This window comes from Pristiophorus japonicus, chromosome 6 (assembly GCF_044704955.1).
Source record: "Pristiophorus japonicus isolate sPriJap1 chromosome 6, sPriJap1.hap1, whole genome shotgun sequence".
NCBI classification, from domain to species: domain Eukaryota; kingdom Metazoa; phylum Chordata; class Chondrichthyes; family Pristiophoridae; genus Pristiophorus; species Pristiophorus japonicus.
In genome coordinates this window covers 55,556,650-55,570,844 of record NC_091982.1, presented here as the reverse complement: position 1 = coordinate 55,570,844, position 14,195 = coordinate 55,556,650, and the positions used below count along the sequence as shown (strand labels likewise).

Here is a 14,195-nt window from a genome sequence, read left to right as displayed (position 1 = left end):
AACACATGTAATAAAAAAATAAAAAACTCACCTCACATAATTAAAATTAATTGAAATTAAAGTTAATAAATGCCATAGAAAAAATATATATTTTTCCGATTTCTTTTTTTTAATTTTGTAATTAGGGTTAAAAATAAACTTACCTTAGTGGGCAGGGTTTTGAAACAATAAAATGTGTTTTTTTAATTTAATTTAATTATATTTTTGTATGTTTTAAATCTCTTATGCCTGTAAAAGAAGGCTATGTGCCTGCTTTAATCAGGCACAAGAATTTTGAGGACATTTGCCGGGCAAGATATGGATAAATCCCGCAATCTTGCCCTTGCAAATGTCCTCGCTCCCGATATGCGTTGGATCTGTCAATCTCCAGCTTGACAGATCGGAAAAGCTGGTTTTTAGCGCGTGCGCATTGTGCGCTGAAAACTGGCTTTTGCGATGCCTTCCCAGGTCTGTACACATTCCGTACCGACCCGGGCAGGCCGGAATTTCGAGGCCATTATTTTCTGGAGCTTGCAATTTTTCTAAGTGATATGGATAAATAAGGTACATATTTTAAGTGCCTTTTATCTTTTGGTACTTGCATTATGACTAAGAGGAGAAAAGACAAGTGAGAAACCGGGAAGTTGGGAAGAATACCCAAGTCGAGTCAGCGCGCTCCGCCGTCCAAGGTTGAAATGGGACATAAAGCCTATCTAAGCTAGTTAATTGCTGTCTAGTTTTTGAGACGGCAGCGAAGAGGGATGTCATCAAGGTCCAGGTGTGTAATTGGAGCGTGGGCAGGTACAGCAGGAGCGGCGAGGTCGGGACGAAGAAGCGGCGAGAGACTGTAGAAGAATGTGATCGGGACCCGGGAGAGGCGTGAGTTCAGGGCCAGAAGAGGTGAGGGCCCAGGGGCAGCACGGGCCAGCCCTCACTGCGATATGTGTCTGCACTAGGTACGTGCAGCAGAGCTGGTCTCCAGTCGTCGTGGTTAATCCTTGCCACTGGAACAAGATCTAGCTCGTCAAGCCCGTGTGGTGGCAGGTGTGCAGCGACCACCGCACGTTAAAAAAATCAATGCACAGGCACCTTCCAATCTCCAAGATGTAGTTCGGGACCTGGAATATTAGGTCCTTCATTGAAACATCTGTGAACACATCCCTTTTTGGCATGGAAGCAGGTCATCCTCGTTTCGAGGGACTGCCTATGATGATGATGAAGAGGTTTTGGGGAACTGGGCAGTTCATTCTCAATCCACTTCCTACTAGGCATATCCCTGCAGTCCATGACTGCCCCTAATTTAGCACCAATTGGCAATGCCATTCAGACATACCTAGTTGGTTGGTTGGAAGAAATTGTAAAAGAAAATGCCACATTGCCAAGTAAGGGTGCACTTCTGGGTAGTGTGGGGGAAAAATAGAGAAAGACTTGCATTTATATAGCGCCTTTCATGACCTCCTACATCACAACAGTGACTACGCTTCAAAAGTACTTGGTTGTAAAGCGCTTTGAGACATCCGCTGATCGTGAACGCCACTATATCAATCTAATTCTTTCTTGCTTTCAGACAGGCAGCTGAACAGCACAGAAAAATGATCGAGTCACCAATGTTCTCTTTAAGCTGCATGGCTGCGCTGCTGTCTAAAGCTCCCGTGCAGCCGACACACCTGCTTTTAAACAGAAAAAATCCGCGCATGGGCCGCGCAGTCCGTTAAAGGGGCCGCACACGCAAAAAAGAATTAAAGGAGACATTGGTTATCACCAGAGTAAATATGGAAGCTGACACTGTGCTTGTGGATGATTCATTTTGTATTTCATAAATGACTAAGATGTGCAAAAGTTTTCTATAAAAATGGAAGCGTGAGTTCTATCAAAATACCTGGCTGGACAAAAAAAATCTCTACTGGCATTAACAGAACAAAACAAATGATTGATATTCATTATGCCTTACAGGGAGAATCTCCCGAGTGTATTCCAGCTTGAGTCTGACCTTGCACAATAGAGTTTGATTATTTCCAACTGACATCATGGTTGTGAAAGGCGCTATATAAATGCAAGTGTTTCTTTTTACATCAGCACAACGAATGTGGAGTGACCCTAGTACTCCTCTCCGAACAAATTAAATCCTGGTCTAGTTAGGCATGACAATGAAATGCAAGCTTTTCCCTCCCTCCATTGACACCAAAACAATCATTTCTTACCAAGAACTTATTTTAGATCACGGTTGATCTGTAACTCTTGCTATAATACAAGGTCAGCTCGTTTTAATATTAATGCAGCACTTCTGGTGCACAGTGTAGGACGTAGTCCCGAGAGTTCAGAAGAGTGAGAGGTGATCTGATTGAAACATATAATTATTCCTAAGGGGCCTAACCAGGTAGGTGCGGGGAGGATGTTTCCCTTGGCTGGAGAGTCTAGAACCAGGGGGTCACAGTCTCAGAATAAGGAATAAGGGGTCAGCCAATTTGGACTGAGATGAGGAGAAATTTCTTCACTCAAAGGGTTGTGAATCTTTTGGAATTCTCTATCCCACAGAGCTGTGGATGATTAGTCGTTGAGTATATTCAAGGTTGAGATCGATAGATTTTTAGATACTAAGGGACTCACAGTATATGGGGACAGTGCAGGAAGGTGGAGTTGAGGTAGAAGATCAGCCATGATCTTATTGAATGTCGGAGCAAGCTCAAGGGGCCAAATGGCCTACTCCTGCTCCTAATTCTTATGTTCTTGTGTTCTTATGATGTGCTCTGAGCACACAAAATACAGGTGCCAGCAGCTGTTAAAGGGATGCTGGCCATCCTTAAGGGGCAACTGGCTCAAAATTCCACAAATACTTTAAGCAAGTCACTGCCGTATGTTAATCTTTTGCAAAACAGCTGAACAGATTAACAAACACCATAGAAACACAGAAATGGATAAATATTTTAAAAATGAAACATTTTGAGGGTGTGGGAAAAGGCCAGTGGTGGAGGACACAGCTCTTGTGGAGAGACAGCACAAAGGAGATGGGCCAAATGGTGCCATTCTTTGCTGTGAAATTTTATCATTCTATAAATAGTTGCCAATAACACAACAACAATAGGTGGCAGGTCACTCCAATTAAAGCTAAAGCACCCAACATAGGGATAAGCTTCCCTTTTTCATATTGACACGGAGCATCTGGAGTGCTGCCCAGGGTCTCCGAGAGCATTGAGGCAACCCCTGAATTGCGCCCAGTGCATAGCAGGTGCATAAAATGCAGCATCATCCATGATTCAGTTTGTGGCTCTCTCACTTCGGAGTCAAAAGGGAGTCGGTTCAAGGCCCACTCCAGATTTGAACACAAAATCTAGGCTGGCAGTACTGAGGGAGTGCTGCATTGTCATGGATGCCGTTTTTCAATGAGATGTTAAACCGAGGCCCATCCTACCCTTTCGGGTGGATGTAAAAGATCCCACGGACACTCTTCAAAAATAGAGCAATGGAGGCCACCCCAGTATCCTGGACATTCCCTCAACCAACATCACTGAAAACAGATTATATTTGGTCATTATCGCGCTGCTGGTTGTGGGAGCTTGCTATGCGCAAATTGGCTGTTCGATTTTCTATATGGTAACTATATTTCAAAAGTACTTAATTGGCTGTAAAGCCCTTTGGGACGTCCGGAGGGTGTGAAAGGTGCTATATTAATGCAAGTTCTTTCATTATCTTGCTTTTGGGAGGGGCTTGCTGGCTGCATAAAACAGAGCACTGGCACTCAGTGCACTACAGTGGTGCTAGAGCTGCCAACCAGTGCGTTATCAGTCGCTAGTTCTTTAATCCATGATAATAACTTCGCTGTGATAGAATGTAGCTTTATTCCAAGATCAAATGGCCTGTTCTCAGCAAGCGTGACCGAGCATATCGTTGACTGTTGTCTAGCCCAGTAATCAACGGCATCGTCGACCCTGCAGAACAGGCCGTGCTACTGAACCACTTGGATTTTAACTAAGTAGAGTATTCTCTGCAATGTCACTCAGAATGGAAAGATCGTACATCTATGAGACGAGGAGAAACAAACTTCTTTTCCCCTTTCTTTTCAGCTCATCCGCTGCTGAAGCCCTCACCCGTTCCTTTATTACCTCTAGACTTGACTACTCTAACACACTCCTGGCTGGCCTCCCACATTCTACCCTACGTAAACTAGAGCTGATCCAAAACTCGGCAGCCCATGTCCTAACTCGCACCGAATCCCGCTCACCCATCATCCCTGTGCTTGCTGACTTAAATTGGCTTCAGGTTAAGCAATGCCTTGATTTCAAAATTCTCATACTTACTTTCAAATCCCTCCATGACTTCGCCCTTCCCTATCTCTGTAATCTCCTCCAGCCCCACAACCCCCCCGAGATGTCTGCGCTCCTCTAATTCTGCCCTCCTGAGAATCCCTGATTATAATCATTCAACCATTGGTGACCGTGCCTTCTGTCTCCTAGGCCCTAAGCTCTGGAACTCCCTGCCTAAGCCTCTCCACCTCTTTACCTCCCTTTCCTCCTTCAAGACGCTCCTTAAAACCTACCTCTTTGATCAAGCTTTTGGCTAATTTCTACTTATGCGACTTGGAGTCAATTTTTGATTGCATAATACTCCTGTGAAGCCCCTTGGGACATTTCACGACTACAAACATAAGTTGTTGTTTGTTGTTGAGTGTCAGCTGTGCTCAATGGGTAGTAGGCTCGTCTCTGAGTCAGAAGGTTGTGGGTTTAAGTCTCACTCCAGAGACTTGAGCACAAAAACCTAGGCTGGCACTCCAGTGCAATGCTGAGGGAGTGCTGCACTGTTGGAGGTGCTGTCTTTTGGAAGAGACGTTAAACTGAGGCCCCATCTACTCTCTCAGATGGATGAAAAAGATCCCATGGCACTATTTCGAAGAAGAGCAGGGGAGTTATTCCTGGTGTCCTGGCCAATATTTATCCCTCAATCAACATGACAAGAAAACAGATTATCTGGTCATTATCTTGTAGGAGCTTGCTGTGCGCATATTGGCTGCTGGATTTCCCACATTACAACAGTGACTACACTTCAATAAGTACTTCGTTGGCTGCAAAGTGCTTTGAGTCGTCCAGTGGTCGTGAAAGGCACTCTATAAATCCTGACCTGCGTGTGGCTTATTAGGGTCACATACATAATCATTCGGAACTCATTTGGCTGTAAATGACTAGATAATGAGTTTCATGAAATAATTAAACTGCAACATCACTTCATCAACACTTTACGTGAGCAAAACATCACTGTTAAATGTGCAATGGTAACGCAGAAGTCCCAGAATTAATATACATTTAATCAGCAACAAAACCGTGTCGTATAATCATCCAGAGTAGAAATGCTGAAAAATCAAATGATGCTTTGCAAATCCTCACCCCTTCCTCGCAGATTGATTTAAGTCCTGCTGCAACAAAAGCACTTTGTATGAACTGAAATATTCTGGTAAACCCCAATATTTTGTTTTAGATGCTGTGCTCAGGAAATGCCAGAATTTGTACTGAGGCAGTCAGGAACGAACCGACATTCCTTCCCATCCCACCAAAATCACAGGTCAGCATTACGGGATGGGAGCGCTGCTCCCCAGGAACTTAGGAGTCAGCCATTCAGCCCCTGCTCCGCCATTCACTTAGATTATGGCTGATCTGTATCTTAACTCTATCTGCGCTCCTCACTTCCATATCAAGTATAGTATAGTAAAAGGCAGTCCCTCGTATCGAGGATGACTTGCTTCCACACCAAAAAGGTGTTTCAATGAGGGACCTGACATTCTAGGTCCTGAACTACATACTGAAGGGTGGAAGCTGCCTGTGCGTGGATTCTTTTAACGTGGGGTGGCTGTTGCATACCAGCCACCACACGGGCTTGGCAGAGTCTTGATCCAGTGGCAAGGGTTAACCAAGACGACTGGAGACCAGCTCTGCTGCCATATCAAGTTCCATATCACTTAACACCCTCGTCAAACAAAAATCTAGCCATCTCTGTTTAGAAATTTTCAATTGACCCCTCCCCCCCAGCCACAACAGCTTTTTGGGAGAGTGTTCCAGATTTTTTTTTAAATTCATTCATGGATGAGGACATCACTGGTAAGACCAGCATTTATTGCCCATCCCTAATTGCCCTGAAGAAGGTGTGGTGAGCTGCCATTTCAGAGGGCAGTTAAGAGTCAACCACTTGATGTGGGTCTGGAATCACGTGTAGGATGGTACATTTCGTTCCCTAAAGGGCATTAGTGAACCAGATGGGTTTTTACGACAATCTGGTCATTTCATGGGCAGCATTACTGGTACTCGCTTTTTTATTTAAATTCCAGGTTTAATAATTAACAATTTAAATTCCCCAGCTGCGATTTGAACACAAGTTCTCAGATTATTTGTCCAGGCCTCTGGATCACTAGTCAAGTAGCATAACCACTATGCGACCATTCCCACTACCCTTTCTGTGAAGACTTGTTTTCTGACATAACTCCTGTACTTTAAATTTTAAGTTTATGACCCCTTGTTCTGGACTCCTCAAACAGTTTCTCTCTATCTACCCTATCAACTATGTTAATCATCCTTAACAACTCAATTAGATCACCCTTTACTCTTTTATACTCAAGGTGACATAAGCTCAGACTGTGCAACCTGTCCTCATAATCTAACCCTGCAGCCCCTCCAAGACCTGTGTATATTCCTGAGGTGCGGTGCCTAGTTTCAAATGTTGGTTTGGATGTAGTTTGACCTGTGTCAATTGAGACCAGCCACACAAACTAGATCTCCTTTCTGATTCACTTCCTTTCCAGCTAAGTTATTCATTATTCATCACTGTTATAGATGACCTTTCCATCCCACACACGAAACATGACCCTGATTATTTTTGGATGAGATCTGTGGGTCACAACCCTACGTTCCATCTGACAGCTCGAAGACAACCTGCTGTAGGAGGTTATTGATCAACTATTGCAATGATCTGCTGGCCGGCCTCCCATCTTCATTATTAACTTAAGCTCATTCAAAACTCTGCGGCCCATATCCTAACTCGCTTTCACCCATCGTCGCTGAGTTGACTGACCTATACTGGGACACGATAGGTCCGGTCCCTAAACATTTCCTTTTTGCAATTCTCGCACTATTGTTCAAATCCCTGCAAGGCCTTGCCTCTCCTTATCTCTGCAACGTCCTCCAGGACGACAACCCTCCGAGAACTCTGCATTCCTCCAAGTCTGGCCTCTTGTCGACTACCCCTTCCTTCAGACCACCATTGGATTCTGTGAATGTTTTATTACACTAAAGGCGCTATATAAATGTAAATTGATGTTGTTGATGTTGTAATGCATGAATCAATGGCAGTTAGGAAAAAATAAATCTTTGCAGGACTTGAGCACATAATCCAGGCTGACGCTCCAGTGCAGTACTGAGGGAATGCTGCACCGTCAGGGGTGCCGTCTTTTGGATGAGATGCTATAACGAGACCCCGCCTGTCCTCTCAGGTAGACGTATAAGTTCCTATGGTACCATTCGAAGAAGAGCAGGGGAGTTCTCCTCAGTGTCCTGGCCAATATTTATCCCTCAATCAACATCAGTAAAACAGATTATCTGGTCATTATCACATTGCTGTTTGTGGGAGCTTGCTGTGTGCAATTTGGCTGCTGCATTTCCCACATTACAACGGTGACCACACTTAAAAAAAATACTTAATTGGCTGTAAAATGCTTTGGGATGGCCTGAAGTCGTAAAAGATACTATATAAATGCAAATCTTTCTTGTATAAATATTGGGCAGGACAGGCATGCTCCTGAACATAAGAAACACGGGCCACTTAAGGGAGTGACCAGCATAACTGATCCCAATAGAGCATCTAAAGTCGGCCCAAAATATATAACTCAGAGGCAATAATGAGAAGTTCTCAATTTAAAATTGCCACTAAGAGAGTGAGGGGAGCAGTTAGGATGAATGTCTTTATGCAGAGAATTGTTGGAGCATGCAATGCTTTGCCGAGGGGAATAGTTACATCTTTTAGGAATTAGGTGGATAAATATTTCAAGCAGAGGAAAATATAGGGTCATGGGGAGAGATTGGGGCAGTGGGATTAGTTTTGTATTAAAACAGAAAATGTTGGAAATACTCAGCAGATCAGGCATCATTTACGGAGAGAGAAATGGAGTTAACATTTTGGGTCGATGGCCTTTCATCATAACGGAAAAGATTAAAGATGTAACAGGTTTTAATCAAGTGTAGGGGCAGGGAAAGCACAGGGGTGGAGGGAAGAAAAGAACAAAAGGGAAGGTCTGTGATAGGGTGGATAGGGAGATTAAATGACAAAATGATGTTGCGAGGCAAAAGCAGATGGTAATGGGGCAAGTAAAGAAACAAAAGATGAGTCTAGAGGAGGTGTGAATGGGAATGGCAGAATCCTCAACAGCTGACGTCCGAAAAACTGAAATTGTTGAACTCAACGTTGAGTCCAGAAGGTTATAAAAGTGCCAAATAGAAAAATGAGGTGCTGTTCCTCGAGCTTAGGCTGGGTTTGTTCTCATTGGAACAGAAGAGGTTGAGAGGAGACCTCTTCAAGGTGTACAAAATATTGAGGGTCTGGACATAGTGGATATTTAGGGTTTATTTCCATTGCTGGAGGGGACTATTGCGAGGGGGCATAGTTTTAAGATGGTTGGTGGAAGGTTTAGAGGGGATTTAAGAGGGGGCTTCTTTACACAGAGAGTTGTGCGGCTCTGGAACTCGCTGCCTGGAAGAGTGGTGGATACAGAGTCCCTCACCACTGTTCAGAGATGGTTGGATGGGCACTTAATGTGCCGTAATCTGCAGGGTTACGGACCTAGAGCTGGTAGTTGGGAGTAGATTGGATGACCTTTTGTTGGATGGCGCAGATGTAATGGTAAGTACTGCAGGGAATAGAATACGGCCAGGGTGATCTCCTGGACTAGTTTCCATCGTCTGGATGGGTCGGAGAGGAATTTTCCCAATTTCTTTTTCTCCCTGGGTTTTTTAATCTGGTTTTTGCCTCTCCCAGGAGATCACGTGGCTCCGGTTGGGGTGGAATGTAGAATGTTTCACTAGAAGGGTTGTTATAGTTGTGTGGGGTGGACTGGTTGGGCTGGGTGCTCTTTGTCTTTCCGTCATTGTTCATTGTTCATAGTTTTATATGTAACCTTTAGGGCTGCTGACCAAGGGCCATGCGGCTCTTTCTCGGCCGGCGCGGACACGATGGGCCAAAATGGTCTCCTTCTGCACTGTAAATTACTATGTTTCTATGTTTCTTACTTTGAGTTTCGTTGAAACAGGGTCCTCTAGTTACTGAACCTCCTGTCAATGGAAATAGTTTTTCCCCATCTACTCCATGAAAACCCTTCGTAATTTTGAACACCTCCATTAAATCTCCTCTTAAACTTTCTTTGCTCCAATCAGAACAGCCCCAGCTTCTAGTCTCTCCACGTAACTGATCTCCGGTACCATCTTGGGAAATCTCCACTGCAGTCTCTCCAAGGTCTTTGACATCGTTCCGAAAGTGTGGTGCCCAGAATTAGACGCAATCCTCCAGCAGGAGCCGAACCAGCTAGAGTCACCTTTTAATGTCCGACCCGTTTCGGCAGTGACTTGGCCCCTGGTCTAATGGATTCTGACCATCGAGTATTGGGCTGTAGGAATGTCGGCCGGTTGGCAAGTTCTGGGAGGAGAGACGAGGTCGGGGGGGAGAGAGAGCACGGGCTGATAGTGGCCTGTGTTATTTTGGTGGGCCCGGAGGGGCCATTCTAGCTTCTCCTGACCCCACAAAGGTAATTTCAAATTTTCACAGCTTCTTTGGCAGTAGCCTAGTGGTTATGTGTTTACCTAGTGAGGAAGAGAGTGTTCTAGGGTCAGGCCCTCAAATTTGACACCAAGCTTATGGTCTACAGGGCTGTTGTGATACCCGCCCTCCTATGTGGCTCAGAGACGTGGATAATATACAGCAGACATCTCAAATCGCTGGAGAAATACCACCAACGATTCCTCCACAAGATTCTGCAAATCTCCTGGGAGGATAGACGCAATGATGTCATTGTTCTCGATAAGGCCAACATCCTCAGCATCGAGGCACTGACCACACTCGACCAGCTCCGTTGGGCGGGCCACATTATCTGCATGCCCGACACAAGACTCCCAAAGCAAGCGCTCTACTCGGAACTCCTACACGGCAAGCGAGCCCCAGATGCAGAGGAACTGTTTCAAGGACACCCTCAAAGCCTCCTTGATAAAGTGCTACATTCACACCGACACCTGGCCAAAGACCATCCTAAGTGGAGGAAGAGCATCCGGGAGGGCACTGAGCACCTCGAGTCTCGTCGCCGAGAGCATGCAGAAAACAAGTGCAGGCAGCTGAAGGAGCGTGCGGCAAACCAGGCTTCCCAATGACCCGTTCCTTCAACCACTGTCTGTCCCACCTGTGACAGAGACTGTAATTCCCGTATTGGACTGTTCAGTCACCTGAGAACTCACTTTCAGAGTGGAAGCAAGTCTTCCTCGATTTCGAGGGACTGCCTATGGTGATGATGAGTGGTTATGGTACTGGACGAGCAATCCAGGGGGTGTGAGTTCAAATCCAGCCAAGGCTGAGTGCCAATTTCATGTAAATCCGTTAGAACTGCACTATTAAATCAGGTAAATTGCACTAGAAAACGACCACAAAGCAAACACAACTTGCATTTATATAGTGCTTTTTAAAGCCGTAAAACATCCCAAGGCGCTTCACAAACAAACATTGATATTGAGCAACATAAGGGGATATTGGCACAGGTGACCAAATGTAAACATTGTAACTGTGTAAGACTTGCCACCAGAGGGCGCAACTGTTGGAGGCCCAAGGGTCACCTGCACACCTCATGCAAGGGAGTATAAAAGGTTGTCTGCCATGCTGCTTAGGCACTCTGGAGTTGTATTAAAGAGACTAAGGTCACATCAGTTTTAGCTCACAGTACTCAGTCTTGTGGAGATCTTCCATACTTAACAAAATGCTTGTTCAAAGGTGTTGGTTTTACAGAGTGTCTTAAAGGAGGAGAGCGGGAGAGGTTCAGGGAGGGAATTCCAGATAGCTGAAGGCACGACCACCAATGGTGGAGCGATTAAAATCGGGGTATGTGCAAGAGGCCAGATTTAGAGGAGCGCAGAGATCTTGGAGGATTGTAGGGCTGGAGGAGGTTACAAAGGTCAGGAGGGATATGGCCATGGAGGAATTTGAATTCAAAGATGAGAATTCTACAATCACATATTGGCCCAGACTGGGTAAGGTCGGCAGGTCACCTTCCCTAAAGGACATTAGTGAACTGGATGGGTTTTTTAAGACAATCTGGTAGTTTTATGGTCACCATTATTGACACTAGCTTTTTAATTCCAGATTTATTTAATTAACTGAATTTAAATTCCCCAGCTGCCATGGTGGGATTATGAAGTCGTGTCTCTAGATCATTAGTCCAGGCTTCTGGATTACGATTCCAGTGACATAACCACTATTCCACTATACCCCCTTCTATTGTTAAAAAAATCCACGCACGGGCATCTTCCACCCCCTCAATTGGAGTTCAGGACTGGAACATCGGGTCCTTCATTGAAACATCTGTGAACTCTTGTGGAAGCAAGTCATCCTCGTTTGAGGGACCGCCTGTGATGATGATGTATTAGAAATACAAAATATAATCAAAATAACATTTTGTACATGCTTTTTTTTTAAGCTGTGATAGAACTAGCAGTGGGGTTTAAATCTAGTGACAAACTCTGTTGATGACAGTTGGATTGTCTTCACACATTGCTACGAATTTATGCCTGTCAAAAACACATTATTTCCTCAGGGCGATTTATACCAATTAGTGACTGAGGGAATGCATTGACCGTGCAGATAAATACAATGTCAAACAACATGTCTGGCCTCTTAGATATCATGAACATGGGGAGGAGAGTTGAAAGGGAGGGGGTGGGTTGGGAGGGGGAGTGGTGTATTTACATGTGTGGAATGAGTAGAGCTTTGGACACGGTTCAGTACTGGTGCTGGGGCCTCTCACTCATTACTTCGTGTCACTCTTAAGTGAACAGTGCCTTGAGCTGCCTAGTAATTACAGACGCATTCTGGACTCCATGTGTGTGGCCAATTTACTCAGCAGAAGGCCAATGACCAGCTCTTTGTGCTTGACGCTCATGTCTTCGAGGGGATGGAGCCAGGACTGAGCTCCCTCTGACAGATGATGGCGGGGTTTTATTGCTGTCTTCGAGGCACTTCGGGGTAAGGGAAAGTCATTTATTTTTAATAAAAAGAAAATACATTGCTATCTTGCGCTGGTGCCAGAGACTGCTGTACTCTTGATCTCTCGAACGCTGGCTGTGTCCGAGACACACTGCTCTGTAATAAAGTAATAGCAGGAAGTAAGTGGGAGGAAAAGGACTTTTACAGCGTGAAAGATTTCTTCGGGCAGTGTATCCTTAATAATTTTTTTTTAAAACGCTTCCTGTTAAAATGGAAAGGCTGCTTGAAGAGTTTTGGACGGTATTGTTTACGTTGGGACATGAAAGTGAACTTGCGGTGGGGCTGGGGACTGGTTAAGTCCACGGGGGAAGAAAAGTACAGCCTACGCTACTTCAAGCTTGCATCCGTAAAACGTTCAGACTGCATTTTGTTGCTATCTGTCCCGCTCGTTCTCTGAATTCTTACACTTATCACCAGCCTCCCAGGGGTTTCACACACTGTAAAAAGTAGCTCGTTATCGACACAGATCTTTACAAGGAGCATTTGTCAGTCATTATGTATCAGTCAACTCTTTCCCTCTACATGCTGCATCCTATTTTGTTGAATAAAATTATGAAACGGGGAGTTGTCTTTAACAAGTATAAAATGAGGCTCCCAACAGGAATATATCGACTGCTTTTTGAGGATCCAACTAATTAAGGCAACAAACCATCAGCGTATTGATCAACTAGAGAGCGCTTCTCAGATTACAAAGACATATGTTACCTTGAAGCTGGAAAAACATTCAGGAGATTGAGGCTGTTGTATTACTGATCCTGAAGATGTTGTTTTAAAACTCTTGTCTTCAATCATCGATTCACTGGAGCAATTAAACAAGGTCCTTTCTCAGGAAATGGTCATTTTACGATTATACAAATGGCTCTGCGTATCAAACATTACAGAGGAAAGAGCAAATTTTATTTTAAATTAGATCACAGACTTTGTGTTCAAGTCTGTAGTGTGGCTGAGAACTAAACGGATCAAGGTTACACAGCTTGTGAACAGAGGAGCACAAAATTGCAGTGGCTGTGGGCAGGGGTGGGGGGTGGCGAGTGCCCAGATGGTACTCGACTGACAGAGTTTCATCTGTAACCTATTGATACTATCACCTACCTCACCTTCTTTAGTTCTCATTGTTTCCTGTGATACGGAAAGTCATTTGAAGTTTCGTTGGTGCAAAGCATTGTTAAATTCTACTTGGGAATAATGAACATTTATAAGGAAAGACTTGCATTTATGTATCACCTTTCACGATGTCCCAAAGCATTTTACAGCCAATGAAGTTTGTGTAGTATAGTCACTGCTGTAATATAGGGAACATGGCAACCAAATTTGCGCACAGCAAGCTCCCACAAACAGCACAGTGCTTATGACCAGATAATGTGTTTCAGTGATGTTGACTGAGGGATAAATATTGGCCAGGACACCTTCCCCCCGTTTCTTTAAAATAGTGCCATGGGATCTTTTACATCCACCTGAGAGAGCAGATGGGGCCTCGGGTTATAACATCTCATCCGAAAGACGGCACCTCCGACAGTGCAGCGCTCCTGCAACACTGCACTGGAGTGTCAGCCTAGATTTTTGTGCTCCAGTCTCTGGAGTGGGACTTGAACCCACAACATTCTGACTCAGAGGCAGGAGTGCTCCCCACTGAGCCACACCTGATACTAACTGACAAAGTGTTAATGCAGCTAACTCTGTGAGGAGAACACAAGCAAGACGATCCACCGATTCGTAAAACCGTAAAAGGGCTTGGGATGTCCAAAGATGTCCTGAGGCCTGAAGTTAAACAGCATCTTTGTTTCAATGTACTTGGGTGTCAACTTAGAAACATAGAAAATAGGAGCAGTAGTAGGCCATTTGGCCCTTCGAGCCTGCATCGCTATTCAATCTGATCATGGCTGATCCTCTATCTCAACACCATATTCCCGCTTTCTCCCCATACCCCTTGATTTCTTTTGTTTCTACAAATC

At 44.6% G+C, this 14,195-nt stretch overlaps 2 protein-coding genes across 2 annotated transcripts in view; one reads left to right on the top strand and one right to left on the bottom strand.

Annotated features, from left to right (window-relative positions):
- Positions 1-12,981, bottom strand: part of ids (iduronate 2-sulfatase) — a 128,000-nt gene extending 115,019 nt beyond the window's left edge. The window contains exon 1 of the mRNA XM_070882877.1: positions 12,949-12,981. Within this exon, the coding sequence (XP_070738978.1) occupies positions 12,949-12,967 (19 nt within the window). The 5' untranslated portion in view covers positions 12,968-12,981. The remainder of the gene's footprint in view (positions 1-12,948) is intronic.
- LOC139265667 (CRACD-like protein) overlaps positions 11,976-14,195 on the top strand; it is a 172,041-nt gene continuing 169,821 nt past the window's right edge. Inside the window, exon 1 of the mRNA XM_070882875.1 lies at positions 11,976-12,222. Coding sequence (XP_070738976.1) covers positions 12,182-12,222 — 41 coding nt within the window. The 5' untranslated portion in view covers positions 11,976-12,181. The remainder of the gene's footprint in view (positions 12,223-14,195) is intronic.